Source organism: Ictidomys tridecemlineatus, chromosome 4, assembly GCF_052094955.1.
Source record: "Ictidomys tridecemlineatus isolate mIctTri1 chromosome 4, mIctTri1.hap1, whole genome shotgun sequence".
In the NCBI taxonomy this organism is placed as follows: domain Eukaryota; kingdom Metazoa; phylum Chordata; class Mammalia; order Rodentia; family Sciuridae; genus Ictidomys; species Ictidomys tridecemlineatus.
The window spans coordinates 91,519,563-91,543,168 of NC_135480.1; the positions used below are offsets into that span (position 1 = coordinate 91,519,563).

Consider the following 23,606-nt stretch of genomic DNA (forward strand, 5'->3'; position numbering starts at 1 on the left):
TTATCTTTGCTTTAAAAAAATAAACAATAAATACTAAATGGTTTACCAGTAACAAAACTGTATATATAGTGCATCAAGTGGGGAACAATACATTTCTTTTAAAATTTCTGCTTTGAAGTATGGAGATACCTCAAAAGACTACAATGGGTCATCATATGACCCAGCTAATCTACGTCTTGGTATTCATCCAAAAAAACAAAAATCAATATATTGTGGTGATATGTGCATACCAATGTTTATAGCAGTGCAATTCACAACAGCCAACTTATGGGACCCCCTGAGTTGCCTATGAACTGACGAATGGATAAACAAATGTGGTATATATACACAATTGAGTTCTACTCAGCCATAAAGAAGAATAAAATTATGTCATTTGCTGGTAAATGGATAGAACTGGAGAAAAATCATTCTAAATGAAATAATCCAGACTCAGAAAGTCAGGTATTGAATGTTTTCTCTCACATGCAGAAGCTGCGGGGGAGAGAGGGGTAAAAAAGGGGCTCTCATAAAAACAGAAATGAGACCAACAGAGTATAGAAGGGGGTTGAGAGGGAAGGAGGAGAGAGAGTATCAAGAAGTACTGGGGAATAAAATCTACCAAATTATGCTATGTCCCTGTATGTCATAATGTATCCTGTACATATATACACATTTATAATGTACTAATTAAAATAATGATAATAATAATAGCATCAGAATGGAGATTAGCAGAATAGAGTAAGTGGATAAAGGGAGGAGGATAGGGAAGGCAGGCCCTAGGGAATGAGATTGATCAAATGATACTACATGCATGGACAAATGTGGCATAATGAATCCCCCTGTTATGTATAATTATAATGCACCAATAAAAATAATCAAAAGAACTATGAAAAAATTCTGCTTTAAAATATTTTCAGTTCCCATTAAAATAGTTTTCTAAAAGCATATTTAATGGTATGGGTAATTATGATTTTAAGAAATGAAAATAGTACAAAAATATATACATATTACACTTTTTTATATAGACTAATAAGGGATAAAAGTATATAGAATACTTAGATTTATTTTGGTTTGTGTTTTGTTTTGTTTCTTAAATATATTATCTGGCTCAATTCAACAACAATGGAAGAGAAAAATACTGTAGAAATATTTTACCTCTGAGTTAAAACTAAGTATCTTTAATATTGCAATAAAATTTGAAGCTTTTGACCAGAATATAATAAGTATAATAAGAAATCCTATCAGACTCCTATGTTTCAGGAGTCTGATTTTTAAAAGAAAAAATGGGGGGGGGGGGAATATTCCAGTCACATCTACTAGACCAGTAGTTCCCCACATTCTTCTTTTTTTTTAAGGGTCACGTAATAAATTACTTTAGGTTTTGTGGATCATAATGTCTCTGTTAGGACTATTTAACTCTTCTAGAAGAAGGAAGACTCAAAGTCAAACAATTGTAGTACAGAATGGATTATGGGGAATTGGGCAATGTAGTTAGACTAATTATGTTGCATTGGGTTCTAAGAAAATTAGTATTCTCCCAAAAGTAATACCTAGTAAGATTGGTGTTTTTTTTAAGACTCCAAAATGGGTGAGGTTTCCTTTTATAATATGGATGATGGAGCTCTTCTCTATACTTTTGATGATGATTTTAAAGAAACGTTTGGCCTTATGTCTGCACTGGAACTGACTCAAAACCTCTTAAAATCTGTATAGTAACAGATTCTGATTGGTGATATATTTGAAGATTTTTTTTTTCTTTCAGTTAGTGGATATAACTGAGCCAGTGAATCTTGTTGACAGTTGCTTTTTTAAAAAATGTTTTTACTATAAAAAGACAATGACTATTATTTCACATAAAATTTTAAGCAAGTTCATAAAAATGTAGTTCCTGCTTTGTGGGCACATTATGGCGTCTAATTAGGAAATACTTTAGAAATTATTAGATAAAATACTTGGGAAAAAATGTATTACTTTGGAAAGTATTACTTCAATGATTGTTAATAAAAGCAAAATAGATTTAAAAAATAATAATAATAATTTCAGTAACAATAGTGTTAATATCCTTCTCACTTCAATCCCACAGGGTTGATGGCCTCATGGCAGATTAATGATCAGTTCCATTAACCAATTACGGGGAATACAACAACAGGGGGCTAATGGTCAGGAAGAAACATTCATTTGAACAAATAACCTCTCCATAAACAAATAAACATTTTATAGGCCAGGTAGGATGTAAATAATGTCACAAATAAACTGTGGAACTGGTTATTTTACCTTTATCACTCAGCCAAATGGTCTATTCATCAAATAAGATGTGGAAATAAATGAAGTTCCTAAAAACTAATTTTTTTGTATTAGAAAAAAAAATAATACTTACAGACTTTCTGATATCTTTTAAAGACAGATCAATCAACTTCTTGTTCATGGACCACTCTTCATCAGATTCCATTATGGCTTTCTAAGAAACAGCTATTTGTTAAATGAACAATACAATAGCAAAAGCAAAGAGATCATTTGAAATAAAACAATATGGTGACTTAATTACAGAGTATAGTATATATGATAGGACATTTTTCCGAATGTGTTAAGTCTTTAATTAGAATAATTTAAAACTGGAAGTTTAATATTATACTGGAAGTAAAATAATCTCTTTCTCAACTAAATTAACAGAACAAGCACGGGTCTATAGGATTATCTGGCTTATTCTATACTTTAATAACCTAAGTCTTTAAATCAAATGATCCAAGTGTTTTTAAAGATTTCTGAAAAGAAAATCAATTTTACCAGCTCAATAAAAGATCTCATAATCTTTTAAATTGTAATTTACAGCTCATATTAATAAATTTTACTTCATTTCAGGTGCAATCACATTACTCTAATGCACAGGCCATTACCCTCCTTTTTCTCTGCACATGTTAATATTTCACATATGGTTTGTCATTTATGCATCTCCATTAGTCTAAAAACATATCAGGTCAGCATCAAACATACCATTTAGTAAAAGTTGCATGAATGCTGCAGTGACATTAAAGATGAGAATTTCTTTTATAAGTAGCATGAGACATTAAATACTAATATTTACATCAATAACTTGTCTCAGCAATTGTAATTTGTACTATTTGTATGTTATCTGTTTCATTTTTCAATGGTAAATTTTCTAGAGTTATGACTACAAATTTTGACTTAAAATGCTTCTTAGTAAAAACATGGATTTCACTAGAGAAATGAGAAACAAAAATAGAAATTATGAATTACTATTGGATAGCAGCATCTTCATAGTTCTAGGCAAACATTCTTTGAAAAAGTCCAAATTTCTTTCAATAGAAATTTGTTCAGCAGAATATTTTACGCTTAGCCTCTTTATATGTTAGATGTTATGGTTTGGGTCTGAAATGTCTCTCCTAAAAGTTCATGTGTAGAAGGCCTTGTCCCAAGTGCAGTAGTGTTCAGAGGTAGGGCCTTTGCAAAGGTGACTAAATCATGAGGTCTCTGGCCTCATAAATAATAAATCCATTGATGAATTCATAATCTGATGGCATTATTGGGAGGGAGTAGAAACAAGATGGAGGAAGTGGGTCACTGTGGGCATGTCCTGAAAGGGTATACCTTATTCCTGGCCCCTTCTTCTGTCTCCCTCTCTCTCTCTCTCTGTGTCTGTCTCTCTCTCTCTCTTTCTCCTTTCTAGCTATCATGAGCTGAGCAGCTTTGCCCTGCTCATGATGTTCTGCCTCATCTCAGACCTCAGCAATGGAGTAACCATAAAATGAAACCTCTGAAACCATGAGCCAAAATAAATCTTTTCTCCAATAAGTTATTTTCTCAGTATTTGTCACAATGAAAAGCTAATACTATACAAAATCTGATACACATATTATACTGGAAATAAAATAATCTCTTTCTAAATTAACAGAACAAGCATGGGTCTATAGAATTATCTGGCTTATTCTATGTGAAATTCCTACATTCCTTGTAGAATATACTTCATTTTACTGGGAAAACAGGAAGTCCTCCTTATTTTCCACATTTTAAACTGTTATTACTCATGTAATTTCCCATTCTTATTTAATAAATACACCTGGATTGAAATTTCTTATAATCTATTTAAATAAACTACACTGCAGGTTGTTGCAGTCATAATTTATAGACATGTATGAGAAAAAAATGACTAAAGACAACTATATCCATAAGGTAGTACTGTAGCAAAAATGGGTATGTAAGCAAAAATTGCCAACAAATACCTTAAAATAAATGGGAGCCATATCACCCACTTCCTTGGGGAGAGGAATACATTCATAAACCATGTGATACTGTTTCTTCATGCTCATATTTGTTTCTAAAAAAATGCAGTCCAATTCTTTACATTCAAACATCTTTACCAACGATTTCCTAAACATCTAAAGGAAGGAAGAAAACAAAGACACATGTATATTTAAGTATTTCTTCTCACCTACATATGGTAAAAACTTAAATTAAAACTGTGTGTTTAATGAAACAATTTGAGGTGATCAAATTCCATTAAAAGCAAGATGTTCTCCAACTTCAACATAAAAATATACTATATGTAGTTCAATAATAATCATTTTTAGTTATATAACAATATTGTTATTATAAGATATATCAAACTATGTTATTTATTCTTTTTAGAAATACATGATAGTAGAGTGTATTTTGACACATTATAACCAAAACTATTTTATACTTCAGAAAAATATAGAGATTCCAAAATATGGGGACGATGTGAAATTCCTCCATTCCTTGTAGAATATACTGGGAAAACAGGAAGTCCTCCTTATTTTCCACATTTAAAACTATTATTACTCATGTAATTTCTCATTCTTATTTAATCAATACACCTGTATTGAAATTTCTTATAATCTATTTAAATAAACTATACTGCAGGTTGTTGCAGTCATAATTTATATTATCACATTATAAAATCAATTAAATATGACTAAATAATTTTGAAGTTTAAAGTACTTTTCTTAAAAATACTCGAGCCACATGAAGTTAATTATGTAGCATTAATGCTGTAATATTTTCAGGTTTTTAAAATACATTGTATCTTTAGTTATCCAAAGACAATGTTATAAGAGAGAACAGAAGACACACATTCATCTCTACTCTCTCCATGGAGTAACTCTTTGAAAATGGCATTAAAAGAAATTTTTAAAAGGCATAAATCTACTTGAACAAAAAGAATGAGAGAAGATGCAATGAAAATCAAAACATCCCATGATATCTGACTTAAATGCTAGAAAGCTGGTTCATACCTTTCAGGGGAGAAGAGGAAACTGCAGGGATGGCAGGGAAGATACCCAGGATCCCCTACAGAACCCTCAAAAGCCTCAGGGATGCAGAGGTCAAGGTGTGTCTAAAAACAGATGACTTAGATGAAAAGTTTTTTAAAAAGCAATTTGCATGCCAGATCCTCTCTCTACCAGCAGAATACTAGATTATTCTCTGGAAAAAGTAACTCAAGATAGCCGATCTGGGAAAAGCAGACACAATTCAGAGCATACAATCTGAAAACAGGAAAAGTTACTGAATGTTCTTAAATACTCAACATTTTGTCATCCTCTGCTTTCTAACACACTCATCTCCCATAATACTGGTAAGCAAGCTTAGACAGTACAGGCTGGAGATTCAAAGTCTTTTCTGGAGGATCTGAATAGCCCAAAAGAAAGAACAAAAGGCCAACACTGGCAGTTTCCAAGTGAAATGGCCCCACCACATCACTCAGTAAGGGCCACCATGAACTACTCTTCTTTCTCATATCACCAATTTGGGATATTTATCAAATGGCCCATAGAGTCTGACTATAGCACATGTTCAAGCATACTTGACAAAGTGAGAAGAATAAACTTAAATGGAATGAAGTACCACTATGTATTTAACAAAACTAACAATGTGAATCTTACTTATTTGAAATTTGTGATTATTAAAGTATGCTCTTGCTAAAACTTACCTTTGAATGTTCTTCTAAATATGAAAGTTACATTTAAATAGCTCCTGCTTTGCAAACAATATTTTGTGCTAAGTCAAGTCACTTTTTAAAATGCATTCAATGAAAGAGGAATAATTATAAGAAATATATTCTAATAGTTTGAATTGTGCCTATATGAAAGTGAAAACAAAAACCAAGCAAACTGCACTTCTTCAAATATGCGAAGATTCACATATTTCATTATTTCACTATCCTTCAATAATTCAACTGCTAGTAATTTTTTCCTTTACTACACAGAAAGAGCTTTAATACCATTATTTGCATAAAACAATTTGTCTTTTCCTCCCTCACTCAAATTTCCATAATACACCCAGCTTACAAAACTCTGCTAAACTATATGGTAACCTGTACCAGAATATATTATACCTTTGTGCAGAAATAATGAATGATTTTACATCTGTATTTCTCATAGTAACTAAAATACCATGTTCATGTACTCAATATCTGATATTTGTTGAACTAAATAAATTTCTTCTATATTCACCTCAATGTTTTTCATCAAATAGCTTAATTTCTTACAAAAATATAAAGCATACACACTAGATTTTCATAACTACTTAAATATTTTTGGCACTGTATTTCATTCTGAGTGAAATCAATTTTAAAATACACTCCAGAAAAGTCCTACAATAATTAAAAACCAAGTTCTCATTGTTTTTGTTGTTGTTTTCCCTTAAATTCCCTACTGTTACAGGCACCCAGCACTAGGGATGAAAACAAAAACTTTCCACATCAAAAATCTTGTCCACATTCTTATTCTTACTTGGCCTTCTATGCAACAAAACAACTTCCCCTTTTTTCACTTTCACAGTATCAATTTAAAAAGCACAGGCAGTAAGAGGCTAAATTTCATAAAATACAGCCAAAATATCTCATTTGGCATCTTTAACAGAATTCTGAAAAAATCTAGTATGTACAATAGTCCCTTCCAACTAGCATTTCTAACTAGTGCTTGCTGTAATCTCTATTTAGTTGTCAGGCATTTAAAAAAATATGCATGTTCTCCCCCCACCCCACCCACACCTGTATCCCATCATTATGAAGTCTTGAAATAATTAGCAACAATTTTACCCATGTTGGGCCTTTCAATCTCTTGAAAAATCAGTCACTAAAATGGATCCCTGAATCCAAAAGCTGAGCCATGTTTTGAAAGGACAGGGACAAAAAATAAAGGTAGTAACAAAATCACCACAGCAAGAAAATGGATTCATTATAGGAAAAATATAGCAACTGCTGACTGACTCCCAAATTTCTTTGTTATCTGAAAATTTCTTTTCTTTTGGCTGAAATTTACCAGCTTACTATGGTAAGAATGATTATCTCATGCAACTCCAAGTACTTATTTGAAATTTAAGATTGATTTAGATAAAGATAATTGTTACTTTGTCACATAAATAAGTTTTCAAAACACTGAGTACATAGGAAGCAATATTAAAAGGTAGGGTAAACTGGGAACACTATAACCACAGATATATACAACAATGAAAATATAAGTTTGAAAATTAAGAAACTATCATTGAGCAAAGGTATAAAACCTGTTAGAACTTATCATGAAAGTTTGCAAAAATCTGCTCATGAACTATATGATGACTAATGAGCATTATCATGCTGACCTGAATTTCTTCCCAGATATCCTCATCCAATAAGGTAGCTGCTCGATGATGCTGCAAAGGGACTATCAAGCAGTGACCCTCAGTAAGAGACTGGAAGTTGGGTAAACATAAATAAACCTGTGGAGGGAAATTCCAAAAGTGAAATATTGTTATTTATTCTTAGTTGTTATAGATGAGCCCCCTGGTAGGGAAAATGAATATTTATACAAAGTATACTTGTTTACACGCCATATTTATTTTAATATTTTAAAAGGTTTTTTAAAAAATTTAAGATTTTTAAACTTAAAACTGAACTATACCCTCCAGCTCTTTTTATTATTTTATTTTCACATAATTTCACTGAGTTTCCCAGGCTGGCCTCAAATGTGTGATCCTCCTTCCTTAATCTCCTGAGTAGCTAGAATTACAGACACACAACACTTCACCTGGTGAAAATGGCATTTGATAAACTCGATATTTAGAATACAAATTTCAGTTTTCATTGCTACACATCACACAATAACTAAGATTCCCCAAGGCAGGGCAAGAATGAATGACTTTATCCTTGATTTAAAGAAGCTATATAATTTCAAAGCCCTTGAAACAACACAATCTTTGAAAGAATATAAGATCATGGCATGACCAGGTAGAATAGTATGAGTATGATACCTATTAATCAGTCTTTCCTTCTCTCATTAGCTGAGAAAACATAATTAACCCAGCTAAGAGAGACAGGAAATTACCTTAGGATGACTTTGTTGCTCTGGTTAAGCTGTTTATTTACAGACGTGAATCACCTAATACCTGGTGCAATTTTCCATTATATACAAATTGTCTTTTCTAAAAAAAGGTCAATTAGTACATATACAAAAAGTCAATGAGTATGATACAGTAAACAAAAGGTGTCATGAGAAGCATAAATAATATTCTGCAAAAGGGCTTGATCTTATTTTAAAGACTTTGCTCATGTTATCCTGTCTCCTATTCTACCATCAAACTATCACAAGAACTGTATCTTCCAGGAAGCCTTTCTTGATACTCTACAGTGACTTAAATATTCATTTTTATTCCCATAACACTCCTGTATGCATGCATTAAAACTGATCTGCTTATGTAATATCTGCTCCCCCCATAAAACTATAGCGACTAGAGGGAATTTAGTCATCTTTACATATCTAGGACCTAACCAAGGGCCTAACATACAATACATGCTCAATAAACATGTTTGATGGTTAAATAAATTATTAAAGTTTTGTTTCTTTTTCTAAATCAAAATAAAAGTAGGTGAGTGGGATCATGGAAGAGTATTAAAGAATAAGCACAAATATTACTTAGTAATATAATATTTATTTGACTCTTTACAGGAAAAAAATCCCATAGTATGTGAAAAATACTAAAAACCATATTACAAAAAGTACAAAATTCACATATGACATGATAGTCTATGTAGGAAATCACAAAAAATCAAAAGAATTTCTAGAACTACTGAGTGATAATAGTAAAATCACAGGGTATGAGATTAATGTGCTAAAGTCAATTGCTTTCCGATGTAACACACATAGGAAATTTAAAACTGAAAATACAATAACATTTATAATAGCACCCCCAAAATGTAATACTTAGGTATAAATCTAACAAAATATGTATAAGACCTAGGGAAGAAAACCGAAATTCTGACAAAAGAAAGAACAAAAGATCTAAATAAATGCAACAACATTCTGTTCATGGATTAGAAGATACAATATTATTATCAATTCTTCCTCAATTGACCTATAGATTCAATGTAATTTCAATCAAAATCCCAAAAAGTTTTTTGCAGATATTAAAAAAACAGTTCTAGAGATCGAACATGGCGGTGGGCGCGGAGAGATCAAATCTCTGACCTCTTCAGCTGTGCGGGCATAGGGAGTCGTAAACTGTCTAAATGCTGTTTGCTCAGGATCACTAGGCAATGCAGAGCCGACATGGATCTGGGGCAAACAGTCTGGGCCTCTCAGAACACACACCGAGCCGGGATCGGCTATATTCAAGCTCTCGTTCGCCTGCTTCTCGCAGCCAAACCGCTATGACTCAGCACTAACGATCCCGCCAAAACAACTGGTCAGCCCTTCTGATCCTACGGAAGTAAATGCCAAACGAGCCTTCATAGGCAGTGGTCACAGGATTGAAACGGGGCTTGGGAGAGACAGTCAGGACCCACCTGTTGCATTGGTCACCCGGCAAAGAGAACGAACTGTCACCATTTGCATGGAATACCACCATGACAGAGAACTGATGTCACCAAAACGCGGCGGAGGAGATAAATTCATTGAAACCAGCGGCAACAGTGACTTCTGCCCTTCCCTTCTAATACCTTTTCTCACAAGCATCAAATAAATTTATAGGAGTAAACAGTAACTCAGCAGTCAAACAGAAAAAGAAGTAACATGAGCAGCATGAAAAAGCAAGGAAGAAAAGGAGTACAAACAATGCAGGACAGCCTAAATATTCAGGAGGACTAGAGCCATCAGAAAAATGGTCATATAAGGAACTCAAGGAATACCTTAGACAGGTGGAATGGAACCTTAAAGAGGATACCAGACAGCAAATTCAAACAGTGAAAGAATACATTGAAAATGAATCACATAAACAGATAAAAGAAGAAGTTAAGCATCTTTATCAGGAGACAGAGATTATAAAAAAATCAAACAATAATTCTAGAAATGAAAGAAACTATAAACCAAATTAAAAACTCAAATGAGAGTATCACTAACAGAGTGGAGCAAGTAGAAGCCAGAACGTCAGATAATGAAGACAAAATATTTCATCTTGAAAAGAGACTAGCCAACTCAGAAAGGCTGGTTAAAAATCACGAGAAAAGCATCCAAGAGATATGGGATAACATAAAAAAAAACAAATTTAAGAGTCATTGGGATAGAGGAAGGCACAGAGATTCAAACCAAGGGAATGAGTAACCTGCTGAATAAAATAATTACAGAAAACTTTCCAGAAATAAAAAAGGAAACGAATATACAAATTGTAGATGCATACAGGACACCGAGCACACAAAATCACAGTAGACCAATGCCAAGACACATTGTTATGAAGATATCCAATATACAAAACAAAGAGAAAATATTAAAAGCTACAAGAGAAAGGAGGCAGATTACATTCAGGGGTAAATCAATAAGGTTAACAACGGATTTTTCATCACAGACGCTGAAAGCAAGAAGATCCTGGAACAACGTATTTCAAACACTGAAAGACAATGGATGCCAACCAAGAATTCTGTATCCAGCAAAATTAAGCTTCAGGTACGACAACGAAATAAAAATCTTTCATGATAAAGAAAAGCTAAAAGAATTTGCAGCCAGAAAACCAGCATTGCAAAGCGTCTTGAGCATAACACTACACGAGAAAGAAATGAAAAACAATAACCAAAACCATCAGTGGGAAGTGCCTTGGTAAAGACAGAGGACGGGGGGAAAGCTAATCATAGAGAAGCAAACTAAACTAGAAAAAAAAGGGATAAATAATCAAACATGGCAGGAAGTACAAACCATATATCAACAGTAACTCTAAACGTTAATGGCTTAATCTCTCCAATAAAGCGACATAGGCTGGTAACATGGATTAAAAAAACAAATCCAACAATATGCTGCCTCCAGGAGATACATCTGATTGGAAAAGACATACACAGGCTGAAGGTGAAAGGTTGGGAAAAAATATACCACGCACACGGTCCTCATAAGCAAGCAGGGGTGGCCATCCTCATATCGAATAAAATTGACTTCAAGACTAAGTTCATCAAAAGGGATAAGGAAGGACATTATATACTGTTAAAAGGAAACATTCACCAACAAGACATAACAATTATCAATATTTATGCACCAAATAATGGCGCTGCAACATTCATAAAACACATTCTCCTCAAGTTCAAGAATCAAATAGACCACAACACAATAATTATGGGTGACATCAAAACACCTCTCTCACCATTGGACAGATCCTCCAAACAAAAGTTGAATAAAGAAACTATACAACTCAATATCACAATCAACAACCTAGACTTAACTGACATATATAGAATATATCAACCATCATCAAGTGGATATACTTTTTTCTCAGCAGCACATGGAACCTTCTCAAAAATAGACCATATATTATGCCATAGGGCAACCCTCAGTAAATATAAAGGGGTGGAGATAATACCATGCATTTTATCTAATCATAATGGAATGAAACTGGAAAACAATGAAGAAAGGAAAAATCCTACATCACATGGAAAATGAACAATATGTTACTGAATGATCAATGGGTTACAAAAGACATAAAGGAGGAAATCAAAAACTTCTTAGAGATAAATGAAAATACAGACACAACGTATCAGAATCTATGGGACACAATGAAAGCAGTTTTAAGAGGGAAATCCATCGCCTGGAGGTCATTCTTCAAAAAAAGGAAAAACCAACAAATAAATGAGCTCACACTTCATCTCAAAGCCCTAGAAAAGGAAGAGCAAAACAACAGCAAATGTAGCAGAAGGCAAGAAATAATTAAAATCAGAGCGGAAATCAATGAAATTGAAACAAAAGAAACTATAGAAAAAATTAACAAAACTAAAAGTTGGTTCTTCGAAAAAATAAATAAGATCGACAGACCCTTAGCCATGCTAACCAAGAGAAGAAGAGAGAGAACTCAAATTACTAACATACGGAATGCAAAAGGCAATATCACAACAGATGCTACAGAAATACAGAAGACAATTAGAAATTATTTTGAAAACCTATATTTCAATAAAATAGAAGATAGTGAAGACATTGATAAATTTCTTAAGTCATATGATTTGCCCAGACTGAGTCAGGAGGATATACACAATTTGAACAGACCAATATCAATGAATGAAATAGAAGAAGCAATCAAAAGACTACCAACCAAGAAAAGCCCAGGACCGGATGGGTATACAGCAGAGTTTTACAAAACCTTTAAAGAAGAATTAATACCAATACTTTTCAAGTTATTTCAGGAAATAGAAAAAGAGGGACCTCTTCCAAATTCATTCTATGAGGCCAACATCACCCTGATTCTGAAAGCAGACAAAGACACCTCAAAGAAAGAAAACTACAGACCAATATCTCTGATGAACCTAGATGCAAAAATCCTCAATAAAATTCTGGCGAATCAGATACAAAGGCACATTAAAAAAAATTGTGCACCATGATCAAGTGGGATTCATCCCTGGGATGCAAGGATGGTTCAATATACGGAAATCAATAAATGTTATTCACCACATCAATAGACTCAAAGATAAGAACCATATGATCATCTCGATAGATGCAGAAAAAGCATTTGACAAAGTACAGCATCCCTTTATGTTCAAAACACTTGAAAAACTAGGGATAACAGGAACTTACCTTGACATTGTAAAAGCTATCTACGCTGAGCCTCAGGCTAGCATCATTCTGAATGGAGAAAAATTGAAGGCATTCCCTCTAAAATCTGGAACAAGACAGGGATGCCTTCTATCACCACTTCTGTTCAATATAGTTCTCTAAACACTGGCCAGAGCAATTAGACAGACGAAAGAAATTAAAGGCATAAAAATAGGAAAAGAAGAACTTAAATTATCACTATTTGCGGAAGACATGATTCTATACCTAGAAGACCCAAAAGAGCCTACACAAAAACTACTAGAACTAATAAATGAATTCAGCAAAGTGGCAGGATATAAAATCATCATGCATAAATCAAAGGCATTTCTGTATATCAGCGACAAAACTTCTGAAACGGAAATGAGAAAAAAACACTCGATTCACAATATCCTCAAAAAAAATAAAATACTTGGGAATCAACCTAACAAAAGACGTGAAAGATTTATACAATGAAAACTACGGAACCCTAAAGAGAGAAGTAGAAGAAGATCTTAGAAGATGGAAAAATATACCCTGTTCATGGATAGGCAGAACTAACATCATCAAAATGGCAATATTACCAAAAGTTCTCTATAGGTTTAATGCAATGCCAATCAAAATTCCAACGGCATTTCTTGTAGAAATAGATAAAGCAATCATGAAATTCATATGGACAAATAAAAGACCCAGAATAGCAAAAGCAATTCTAAGCAGGAAGTGTGAATCAGGCGGTATAGCGATACCGGATTTCAAACTATATTACAGAGCAATAGTAACAAAAACAGCATGGTACTGGTACCAAAACAGGCGGGTGGACCAATGGTACAGAATAGAGGACACAGAGACTAATCCACAAAGCTACAACTATCTTATATTTGATAAAGGGGCTAAAAGCATGCAATGGAAGAAGGATAGCATATTCAACAAATGGTGTTGGGAAAAATGGAAATCGATATGCATCAAAATGAAACTGAATCCCCTCCTCTTGCCATGCACAAAAGTTAACTCAAAATGGATCAAGGAACTTGATATCAAATCAGAGACTCTGCATCTGATAGAAGAAAAAGTTGGCTCTGATCTACATATTGTGGGGTCAGGCTCCAAATTCCTTAACAGGACACCCATAACTCAAGAGTTAATAACAAGAATCAACAAATGGGACTTACTTAAACTACAAAGTTTTTTCTCAGCAAGAGAAACAATAAGAGAGGTAAATAGGGAGCCGATATCATGGGAACAAATTTTTACTCCTCACACTTCAGACAGAGCTCTAATTTCCAGAGTATACAAAGAACTCAAAAAATTAGACAATAAGATAACAAATAACCCAATAAACAAATGGGCCAAGGACCTGAACAGACACTTCTCAGAGGAGGATATACAATCAATCAACAAGCACATGAAAAAATGCTCACCATCTCTAGCAGTCAGAGAAATGCAAATCAAAACCACCCTAACATACCATCTCACTCCAGTAAGATTGGCAGCCATTAGGAAGTCAAACAACAACAAGTGTTGGCGAGGATGTGGGGAAAAGGGTACTCTTGTACATTGCTGGTGGGATTGCAAATTGGTGTGGCCAATTTGGAAAGCAGTATGGAGATTCCTGGGAAAGCTGGGAATGGAACCACCATTTGACCCAGCTATTGCCCTTCTCGGACTATTCCCTGAAGACCTTAAAAGAGCGTACTACAGGGATACTGCCACACCGATGTTCATAGCAGCACAATTCACAATAGCTAGACTGTGGAACCAACCCAGATGCCCTTCAAAGATGAATGGATAAAAAAAATGTGGCATTTATACCCCATGGAGTACTATGCAGCACTGAAAAATGACAAAATCATGGAATTTGCAGGGAAATGGATGGCACTAGAGCAGATTATGCTTAGTGAAGCTAGCCAATCCCTAAAAAACAAATACCAAATATCTTCTTTGATATAATGAGTGCAACTAAGAACAGAGCAGGGAGGAAGAGCAGGAAGAAAAGATTAACATTAAACAGAGACATGAGATGGGAGGGAAAGGGAGAGAAAAGGGAAATTGCATGGAAATGAAGGGAGACCCTCATTGCTATACAAAATTACATATAAGAGGCTGGGAAGGGAATGGGAAAATAAACAAGGAGAGAAATGAATTACAGTAGATGGGGTAGAGAGAGAAGATGGGAGGGTAGGGGAGGGGGGATAGTAGAGGATAGGAAAGGTAGCAGAATACAACAGTTACTAATAGGGCATTATGTAAAATTGTGGATGTGTAACCGATGTGATTCTGCAATCTGCATTTGGGTAAAAATTGGGAATTCATAACCCACTTGAATCTAATGTATGAAATATGATGTCAAGAGCTTTGTAATGTTGTGAACAACCCATAAAAAAAAAAGCTAAAAAAAAAAAAAACAGTTCTAAATTTTCCTATGGAAATGCAAAAGGCCCAGACAAGTCAAAGCAATATTAAAGAACAAAGTTGGGGAACTCCCACTACCTAATTCCAAGACTTAATATAAAGCTACAGTAATGATATAACAATGTGGTATTGGTGAAAGAATGGGTAAACAGATCAATGAAAAAAAAAGAGCACCAAAATAGACCCAAAGAAATAGAGAACTGACCTTTGGCAAAGAAGCACAGAACAGTCAATGCAAAAAGAACTCTTTTTCAACAATTGGTACTAGAACAAATGGATAGGCATATGAAAAGAAAAAATGAACCTCCGGCCAGATCTTATACCTTCCACAAAATGCAAAAACCACAAAACTTCTAGAATTATAGGAGAAACTCTAGGTAGTCTTGAGTTTGATCAATTTGTATATATAACACCAAAAGCATAATCCATTAAAGAAAAAACTGGTAACTTGAACTCTATTAAATACTTCTGCTCTGCAAAACAATGTTTAAAACAATGAAAACACAAGTCACTGAGTGAGAGAAAATACTTGCAAAACAGATATCTTATAAATGACTTGGGTCCAAAATATGTGAAACAAAAACACACAAAACCACCACCACCACCACCACCACCACCACCAAAAAAGGTCTCTTTAAAGTTCAACAAGAAAACAATTAAAAATGGGCAAAACTGCCAGGCACAGTGACACATGCCTATAGTCCAGTTACTGAAGAGGCTGAGGCAGAAACACAACTTGAACCCAGGAGATCAAAGTCAGCCTTGGCAACTTAGTGAGACTCTATCTCAAAGGGAGGAAAAAAAAAAGGCAAAACTTTTAACAGTCATCTGCCCAAAGAAGATATAGAGATGGCAAATAAGCATATGAAAAGATGGTCAACATTCTTGCTATCAGAAAATTGCAAATAAAACAACAGTAAAGCTGAGCAGTGGCACACACATATAATCCCAACTACAGGGAGTCTCAGACAGAGGATTACAAATTCAAAGCCAGCCTGGGCAAATTAGTAAGATCCTGTCTAAAAATAAAAATCAAAAAAGTGCTAGGGATGTAGTTCAGTGGTAGAGCATTTGCCTACCATGCATGAGGCCCTGGGTTCAATCCTCAGTACCACAAAAACAAAAACAACAAAATATTACTATAAAATTGGTGAAACTTTGGTGGATGGTAGATATATTCATTATTTTAATTGTGGTGATGGTTTCAAAGGTACATACACACATCAAAAAACTGTACACTGTCAATATGTGTGGTTTACTTACATCAATTATAATTCAATAAACGTGGAAAAAAATAGAAAAAAGAATTACTAAAATCCATAAAAACTGACAATACCATATGCTAGCAAATATGTGGCATAATAGAAACTCTTGTTCACTGCTATGTGGAATGCAAAATTGGTAGATACTTTGGAATATAGTTTCTTACAAAGCTTAAGAAAGCTTCATAAAATCCAACTAGTATTTACCCAATTGATTTGAAGACTTCTGTATATATAAAAACCTATATGCGAATGTTAGTAACAACTCTATGCAAAATTGCCAAAAATTGGAAGCAAATAGGATGCTATAGGTGAAATAACATACTAGTACAGCACAGAATGGAGAACTGTTCAGCAATAAAAGGAAATACCTATCTAGCCGTGAAAATATGTGATAGCACCTTAAATGCATATTATAAAGTGAAATAAATCAGTCTAAAAAGACTACATCAATTATGATTTAAATCATATGGCATTTTAAAAAGGGCAGTAGAGAAATCAAAAAGATTAGATGTCAAGAGTTCAGGGGGAAATAGCGATGTCTGAACAAGTGCAGCACCAGTAATTTTCAGGTCAGTAAAAATATCATTTTTATATTAATGGATATGTGACATTATGTATTTGTTAAAACCCATTGAATTTTAAAGCACAAAGAATGAATCGTCATATATGAGATTAAAAAGAAAATTTAAGTAATTCCAGTAAGGAATGTAGGCTATAACAAGAGAATCTAATTGCTTTATAATATGCAAAATAACCTCAAAGAAAAGAATACAAAGCAAAAGGTGTGGAGCTAAGTCAATCTAGAAATAAGTGGAGTCTGCAGACTAAAGAACTAGATACAACCACTGCACTCTAGTATAAAAAGTTGCTTCCCACAGGAGTACAACCTAGCAATTCTGATAGAATTGAACTGGAATGGAATGATAAGTAAATGGATGATGAGTAGCTGGATAGTCACTGTTGGGGTGAGAATTTACAGATCAGCATAGAGAGGAAACTAGAATAATTCCTGTGGTAATGGATTAAGAGTTGAAGATATCAATATGAATTCATGTTTAGCTTGATATACATACAGATAGTTACAAAGAGCAACAATAATAGATAAATGTATCTAGTAGCTTATACACATATGTACCTTTTTACTCCTCCTGCCAGAAGGACTAAAAGAACACCATGGCAGTAGCAATGAGCACACCTAAGTGTACTGATCTTGATCCATTCTCCAATACAAAGAATATGGACTCACTGAAGAAGCGGCCAACTCTAGGACTCAGCTAGGAGAAATGCAAGATGAACCTGAAGCACTTTATAGTGCCAAAAAGTAAGAAGACATTTTTTAAAAAACAAACAACCCCATCGATGGGAGTATGTCAAAGTAATACTAAAAGAATTCTCAATAGCCATGTTGAACAATAAAACAGAGCAGTATTAGACTACAAGACAAAACACTAAATAAGTATAAATGAGTTAATACATAATAAATGAGGAAAAAGGAGATAAAACTACTGTGCAGAAAAATTCCAAGTTAATTAATGTAGAAAGAGGACATATCACTACTGCTTGAGTGTGGGCTGTGTGGGCTGACTTCCTTCCAAGGGGTCTATATGGGTGGGAGGGATAAGGGGCAACAGATATAGAAACATGAAAAATACTAACTCAACCAGGTGATCAATGTTGATGCCAACAGTGACATGTCATGTGACAGCATGTACCACTGATATAAGAAAGGCATTTTAGCTTTGTGGAATTCCTTTCAAATAGTTAAAATCCCAGTCTAATTAGACAAATTCCAATAGAGGAAAGAATGCCTAAGCAGTACTCCTCAAAACTATCAAGATTATCAAAAACAAGATAGTCTAGGCAAATGGATAAAAAAAAAAAATGTGGCATTTATACACAATGGAGTATTACTCTGCATTAAAAAATGACAAAATCATAGAATTTGCAGGGAAATGGATGGCATTAGAGCAGATTATGCTAAGTGAAGCTAGCCAATCCCTAAAAAACAAATGCCAAATGTCTTCTTTGATATAAGGAGAGTAACTAAGAACAGAGTAGGGACGAAGAGCATGAGAAGAAGATTAACATTAAACAAGGATGAGAGGTGGGAGGGAAAGAGAGAGAGAAGGGGAATTGCATGGAAATGGAAGGAGACCCTCAGGGTTATACAAAATTACATACAAGAAGAAGTGAGGGGAAAGGGAAAAATAATACAAGGGGGAGAAATGAATTACAGTAGAGGGGGTAGAGAGAGAAGAGGGAAGGGGAGGGGAGGGGAGGGGGGATAGTAGAGGATAGGAAAGGCAGCAGAATACAACAGACACGAGTATGGCAATATGTAATCAATGGATGTGTAACTGATGTGATTCTGCAATCTGTATAAGGGGTAAAAATGGGAGTTCATAACCTGCTTGAATCAAAGTGTGAAATATGATATATCAAGAACTATGTAATGTTTTGAACAACCAACAATAAAAAATAAAAAAAAAGAAAAAAGAAAGTTTCTCCAAAACAGGTATTATAAAGATCAAATTACTTGTAACCAATTATAATTATCAATTTGCACTTATAATTCTCTAACTCTGGTCACTGGTGTCTGAACTCAGGGTCAAAACTGACAGTCGTGTGCCTTGAACAGAATCTCTTTAAGGAAGGTGTCACCATAGCAACTGGGCAATCTGGATCTGCACATTTGCACAGGAAGTTTTCAGTGCAAGTGTAGCCTCCTGTTGGTGAGACAGTAAGACAGACTTTCTCTGATCCATGTCATGGCTCCCCACATGTCAATATGTTGAAATGTTGGGCATATATTTTCTATTTAAACTAGCAAAATTTCTGGTCTAATTTCTAGATTTTTGATATATTCTGAGTTGATTTTTCTGCAGGGTGAGAAATAGGGGTTATAGTTCTACTTATGAATATCCAATTTTCCCAACATTATTTGTTTCAAAGGCTGGCTTTTCTTCAAAAAAGAATGTATGTTTTTGGCACTTTTGTTGAATAACAGATAATTTTATCAATGTGAGTTTTCTCTGTGTATTATATTACATTGATCTTCATGTTTGTTTCAGTGCCAGTACCATGCTGTTTTTCTTACATAGCTCTGTAGTATAATTTAAAATCTGGTATTGTGAGGCCTTCAAATTGTTTTGGCTATTCTTAGTATATTATATTTCCAAATAAATTTTAAAACAGTTAAAAAAAAAAAGATAGTCTAGGGAACTGTCCATGCCAAGAGAAGCCTAAGGAGACATGACTCCTAAATGTAATATAAAACCTAGGGTGGATCATGGAAGAGAAAGAGGATATAAGGTAGAAATGTGAAAAAACTATTCAGTAACAATATAAGTAATTATTAATTGACTATTAAAAATGTATTTTACTAGTATAAAATGTTAAAAATAGAGGAAACCAGCCATGGGGTATATGAAACTATACACACAAACTTCTCAAATTTTTGTAAATATAAAACTGTTCTAATAAATAATATACATTTTAAAATGTAAAGGACAGTGTTAAGGCAAAAAGGAAAACAAAAAACTTTTATTTGGTGGGACTGCAAATTGGTGCAGCCAATTTGGAAAGCAGTACAGAGATTTCTTGGAAAGCTGGGAATGGAACCACCATTTGACCCAGCTATTCCCCTTCTTGGTCTATTCCCTAAAGACCTAAAAAGAGCATGCTACAGAGACACTGCTACATCGATGTTCATAGCAGCACAATTCACAATAGCAAGACTGTGGAACCAACCTAGATGCCCTTCAATAGACAAATGGATTAAAAAAAAAGTGGCATTTATACACAATGGAGTATTACTCTGCATTAAAAAATGACAAAATCATAGAATTTGCAGGGAAATGGATGGCATTAGAGATTACGCTAAGTGAAGCTAGCCAATCCCTAAAAAACAAATGCCAAATGTCTTCTTTGATATAAGGAGAGTAACTAAGAACAGAGTAGGGAGGAAGAGCATGAGAAGAAGATTAACATTAAACAGGGACGAGAGGTGGGAGGGAAAGGGAGAGAGAAGGGGAATTGCATGGAAATGGAAGGAGACCCTCAGGGTTATACAAAATTACATACAAGAGGAAGTGAGGGGAACGGGGAAAAAAAAACAAGGGGGAGAAATGAATTACAATAGATGGGGTAGAGAGAGAAGACAGGAGGGGAGGGGAGGGGAGGGGGGATAGTAGAGGATAGGAAAGGCAGCAGAATACAACAGACACTAGTATGGCAATATGTAAATCAGGGGATATGTAACCGATGTGATTCTGCAATCTGTATAAGGGGTAAAAATGGGAGTTCATAACCCACTTGAATCAAAGTGTGAAATATGATATGTCAAGAACTATGTAATGTTTTGAACAACCAATAATAAAAATTTTAAAAAAATAAAATAAAGGATAGGTGTTGAGAGCCACAGCCAAAGGGGCCCCAGCAAACTTCCAGCTGCCAGCAAACTTCCAGCTGCCGGCTGATGATTGGCTCACAGCGGCCCCAGCAACATCTAGCTGATTGGCTCCTCTGCGGTGATGCTCATTGGGCTGTTTCCCTGCCCTTTCAGACCACGGAGCTGCTGGCTGATGATTGGCTCACAGTGGCCCCAGCAACATCTAGCTGATTGGCTCCTCTGTGGTGATGCTCACTGGAGATGCTCATTGGGCTGTTTCCCTGCCCTTTCAGACCATGGAGCTGCTCATTGGGGGACTTCTTTGGCTCCGCCCACATGACCCAGTCAATTGGCCTCAAGAGCAGGAGGATTGTGAGAGTGAGAGAGGCTTGTATTTTTGGGTGAGAGGCTTGTGGGAAGCCAGTGGTGGCAGTTAGGCTCTGAGGGTTTTTTCCTGAGGAGCTGTTTTGTTTGGCGTGTGTGGTTCTAAAAATAAAGTTAGTTTCTTTTGACAAGTGGCTCCTGAATTGTGCCCAGCCAGACTGCGGCAGACAGGGATAATCAGCAAGTTATTAACTGTCTGATTCTAAGTAATACTAATATAATCTCACTAACATATTTGGATTTATTACTTTAAATATTACAAATTCAAGCTCAGTGAAAACTATTGAATTGCTCTGAAATACTGTTTCTATTTCACCTTAGGCTCCAAGTAATTCCTTAAAAACTCACAATCATATGTGACTTACTAAGGGAAACTCACAATCATATGTGACTTACTAAAGAGAAAGACCTCTGGTTTGTCCAGGTGAAGAAAATGATCTATAGTTAAAATGGGTAAGACAGGTAGTCAGATACTATAGGAAATTGATGAAATTCTTTGTAATCAATATTTAAAACATTTGTATATTGAAATATTCATAGATGTAACACTGAAGGTAGGTTATAGTTTTTAGGGAAAAATAGCAGAATAAAGCACAGGTGAAGAAAGAAGAGATTCAAATAATTTCAAAGACTTCAGAATGAAAAGCCTGAAAGAAAAACAAACAAACAAACAAACAAACTGGCCAACTCTTAGTAAACTGAAAGCAGAGAAGTATTTTGGAAAATATGGATTATCTCTTAGTAAAAGAAGAAAACTGAGAAGAAAGGGAAAGGGGATGCATGAGATGGTATAGTAGAAAGAATTGAAGAAACAGAAACATCTATCTACTGGCTGACCATTTCCACTAGGCAGTGAAATAACAAATGCCAGCCTTAAACGCAGTCTGTGATGGTTTGGATATGGGAAGTCCCCACAGAAACTCAGGTTGAAATATAATGTGTTGAGAGATGTTAGGATGCTTAGGAGGTAAACAAGGTGCAAACTCAGTCACTAGCTTTATATGATGTGTCAGTAGATAAGGAAACCAGCTTTACTAAACTATTTGTTGTGATGGGAATGTATTAGCTTCAGAAGCTACTGAGGTAGCCCACTCTATCCTAATACAGAATAAGAAAAATTTTAAGAGATGATTGAGTCATGGGGTCTCCACCCTTATAAATTTCCCACGAAATTATGATGTTATAAAGTGAATTTGGCTTATCATTCTCTTGCCAAGTGATCTCTTCTACCCTCCAGGCTCTCTTTACACTTTTCCAACAAGCGCAGAGCAACATAAAGCCATCAACAGAAGCCAAGCAAGTGCTGACACCACGATCTTAAACTTCCCTCATGTCCCAGTCAGTTTTTTATTACAGTGACAAAATAACTTATAAAAACAACTTCAAGGAGGAAATATTTATTTGGGGGCACAATTTCAGAGATTTCAGTCCATGATCAACTAGCTCACTGCTTTGGGCCTAAGGTGAGGCAAATGTCGTGGTGAAAGGGCATGACAGAAAAGTTGCCAGAAAAGGAAGCAGAGAGAAGGGTAGGTGGGGGTGAGGAACCAGGGACAAGATTTAACCAGTGATCTACTCTCCCCAACTGAGCCCCCTTCTAAGGTTTCCACAACCTCCCAATAATACCATCAGCTATGAACCCATCAATGGATTAGTCAATTAAAAAATCAAAATCTTCAGAATCCAGTCCAGTCACTTCCCAAAAGCTCTACCTCTTAACATTGCTGCCCTGAGGACCCTTTACATAAGCCTTTGAGGGATGTTCCAGATCCAAACTCTACCACTTGCTTCCAGAACTGTGAGATAAATAAACCTCTTTCCTTTATAACTTACCCAGCCTCAGGAATCCTCTTATAGCAATACAAAAGAGACAAAGATACAATATATAAAACAGGAGGCTTTCAACTGGTTTACACTCATAATACCTGTCTCCCTGGACACAGACTATTTTCAGTATACTAGAGAAAATGAAGTCATGTAAAATAATCCCCAAACTTTTAAGGCATTATAGAAACATGCTAAATGTTACTTAATGATTCCTATATTTTTAAAGGTATAAATGACACTAAAGGGGAATAAATATTTATTACATAAAAGAAATTAAAACCCAAACTGACTATCCTAATGATCTAAAAATATTAAAGACTGGGGGTGGGGTTCACGCCCACATACATAGACAAGAGTATATAAACAAAT

At 34.8% G+C, this 23,606-nt stretch overlaps 1 protein-coding gene and 1 non-coding gene across 3 annotated transcripts in view; one reads left to right on the top strand and one right to left on the bottom strand.

The window, feature by feature from the left end:
- Nucleotides 1–23,606, bottom strand: part of Cwf19l2 (CWF19 like cell cycle control factor 2) — a 114,016-nt gene that overhangs the window by 8,131 nt on the left and 82,279 nt on the right. The window contains exons 14-16 of one of the 2 annotated variants that reach the window (XR_005733727.2): nt 7,597–7,713; nt 4,218–4,373; nt 2,357–2,448 (exon numbers count right to left, since the gene is read on the bottom strand). Coding sequence is in view for 1 of the 2 variants with exons in the window: in XM_013360228.4 (XP_013215682.1) it covers nt 2,357–2,437; nt 4,218–4,373; nt 7,597–7,713 (354 nt within the window). In the remaining variant the exon portion in view is untranslated. The remainder of the gene's footprint in view (nt 1–2,356; nt 2,449–4,217; nt 4,374–7,596; nt 7,714–23,606) is intronic. The other variant, XM_013360228.4, reaches the window with a different exon arrangement.
- Nucleotides 22,387–22,519, top strand: LOC120890149 (small nucleolar RNA SNORA66). Its single transcript, XR_005734397.1, has one exon. It is a non-coding gene; the product is annotated as a small nucleolar RNA SNORA66 (small nucleolar RNA).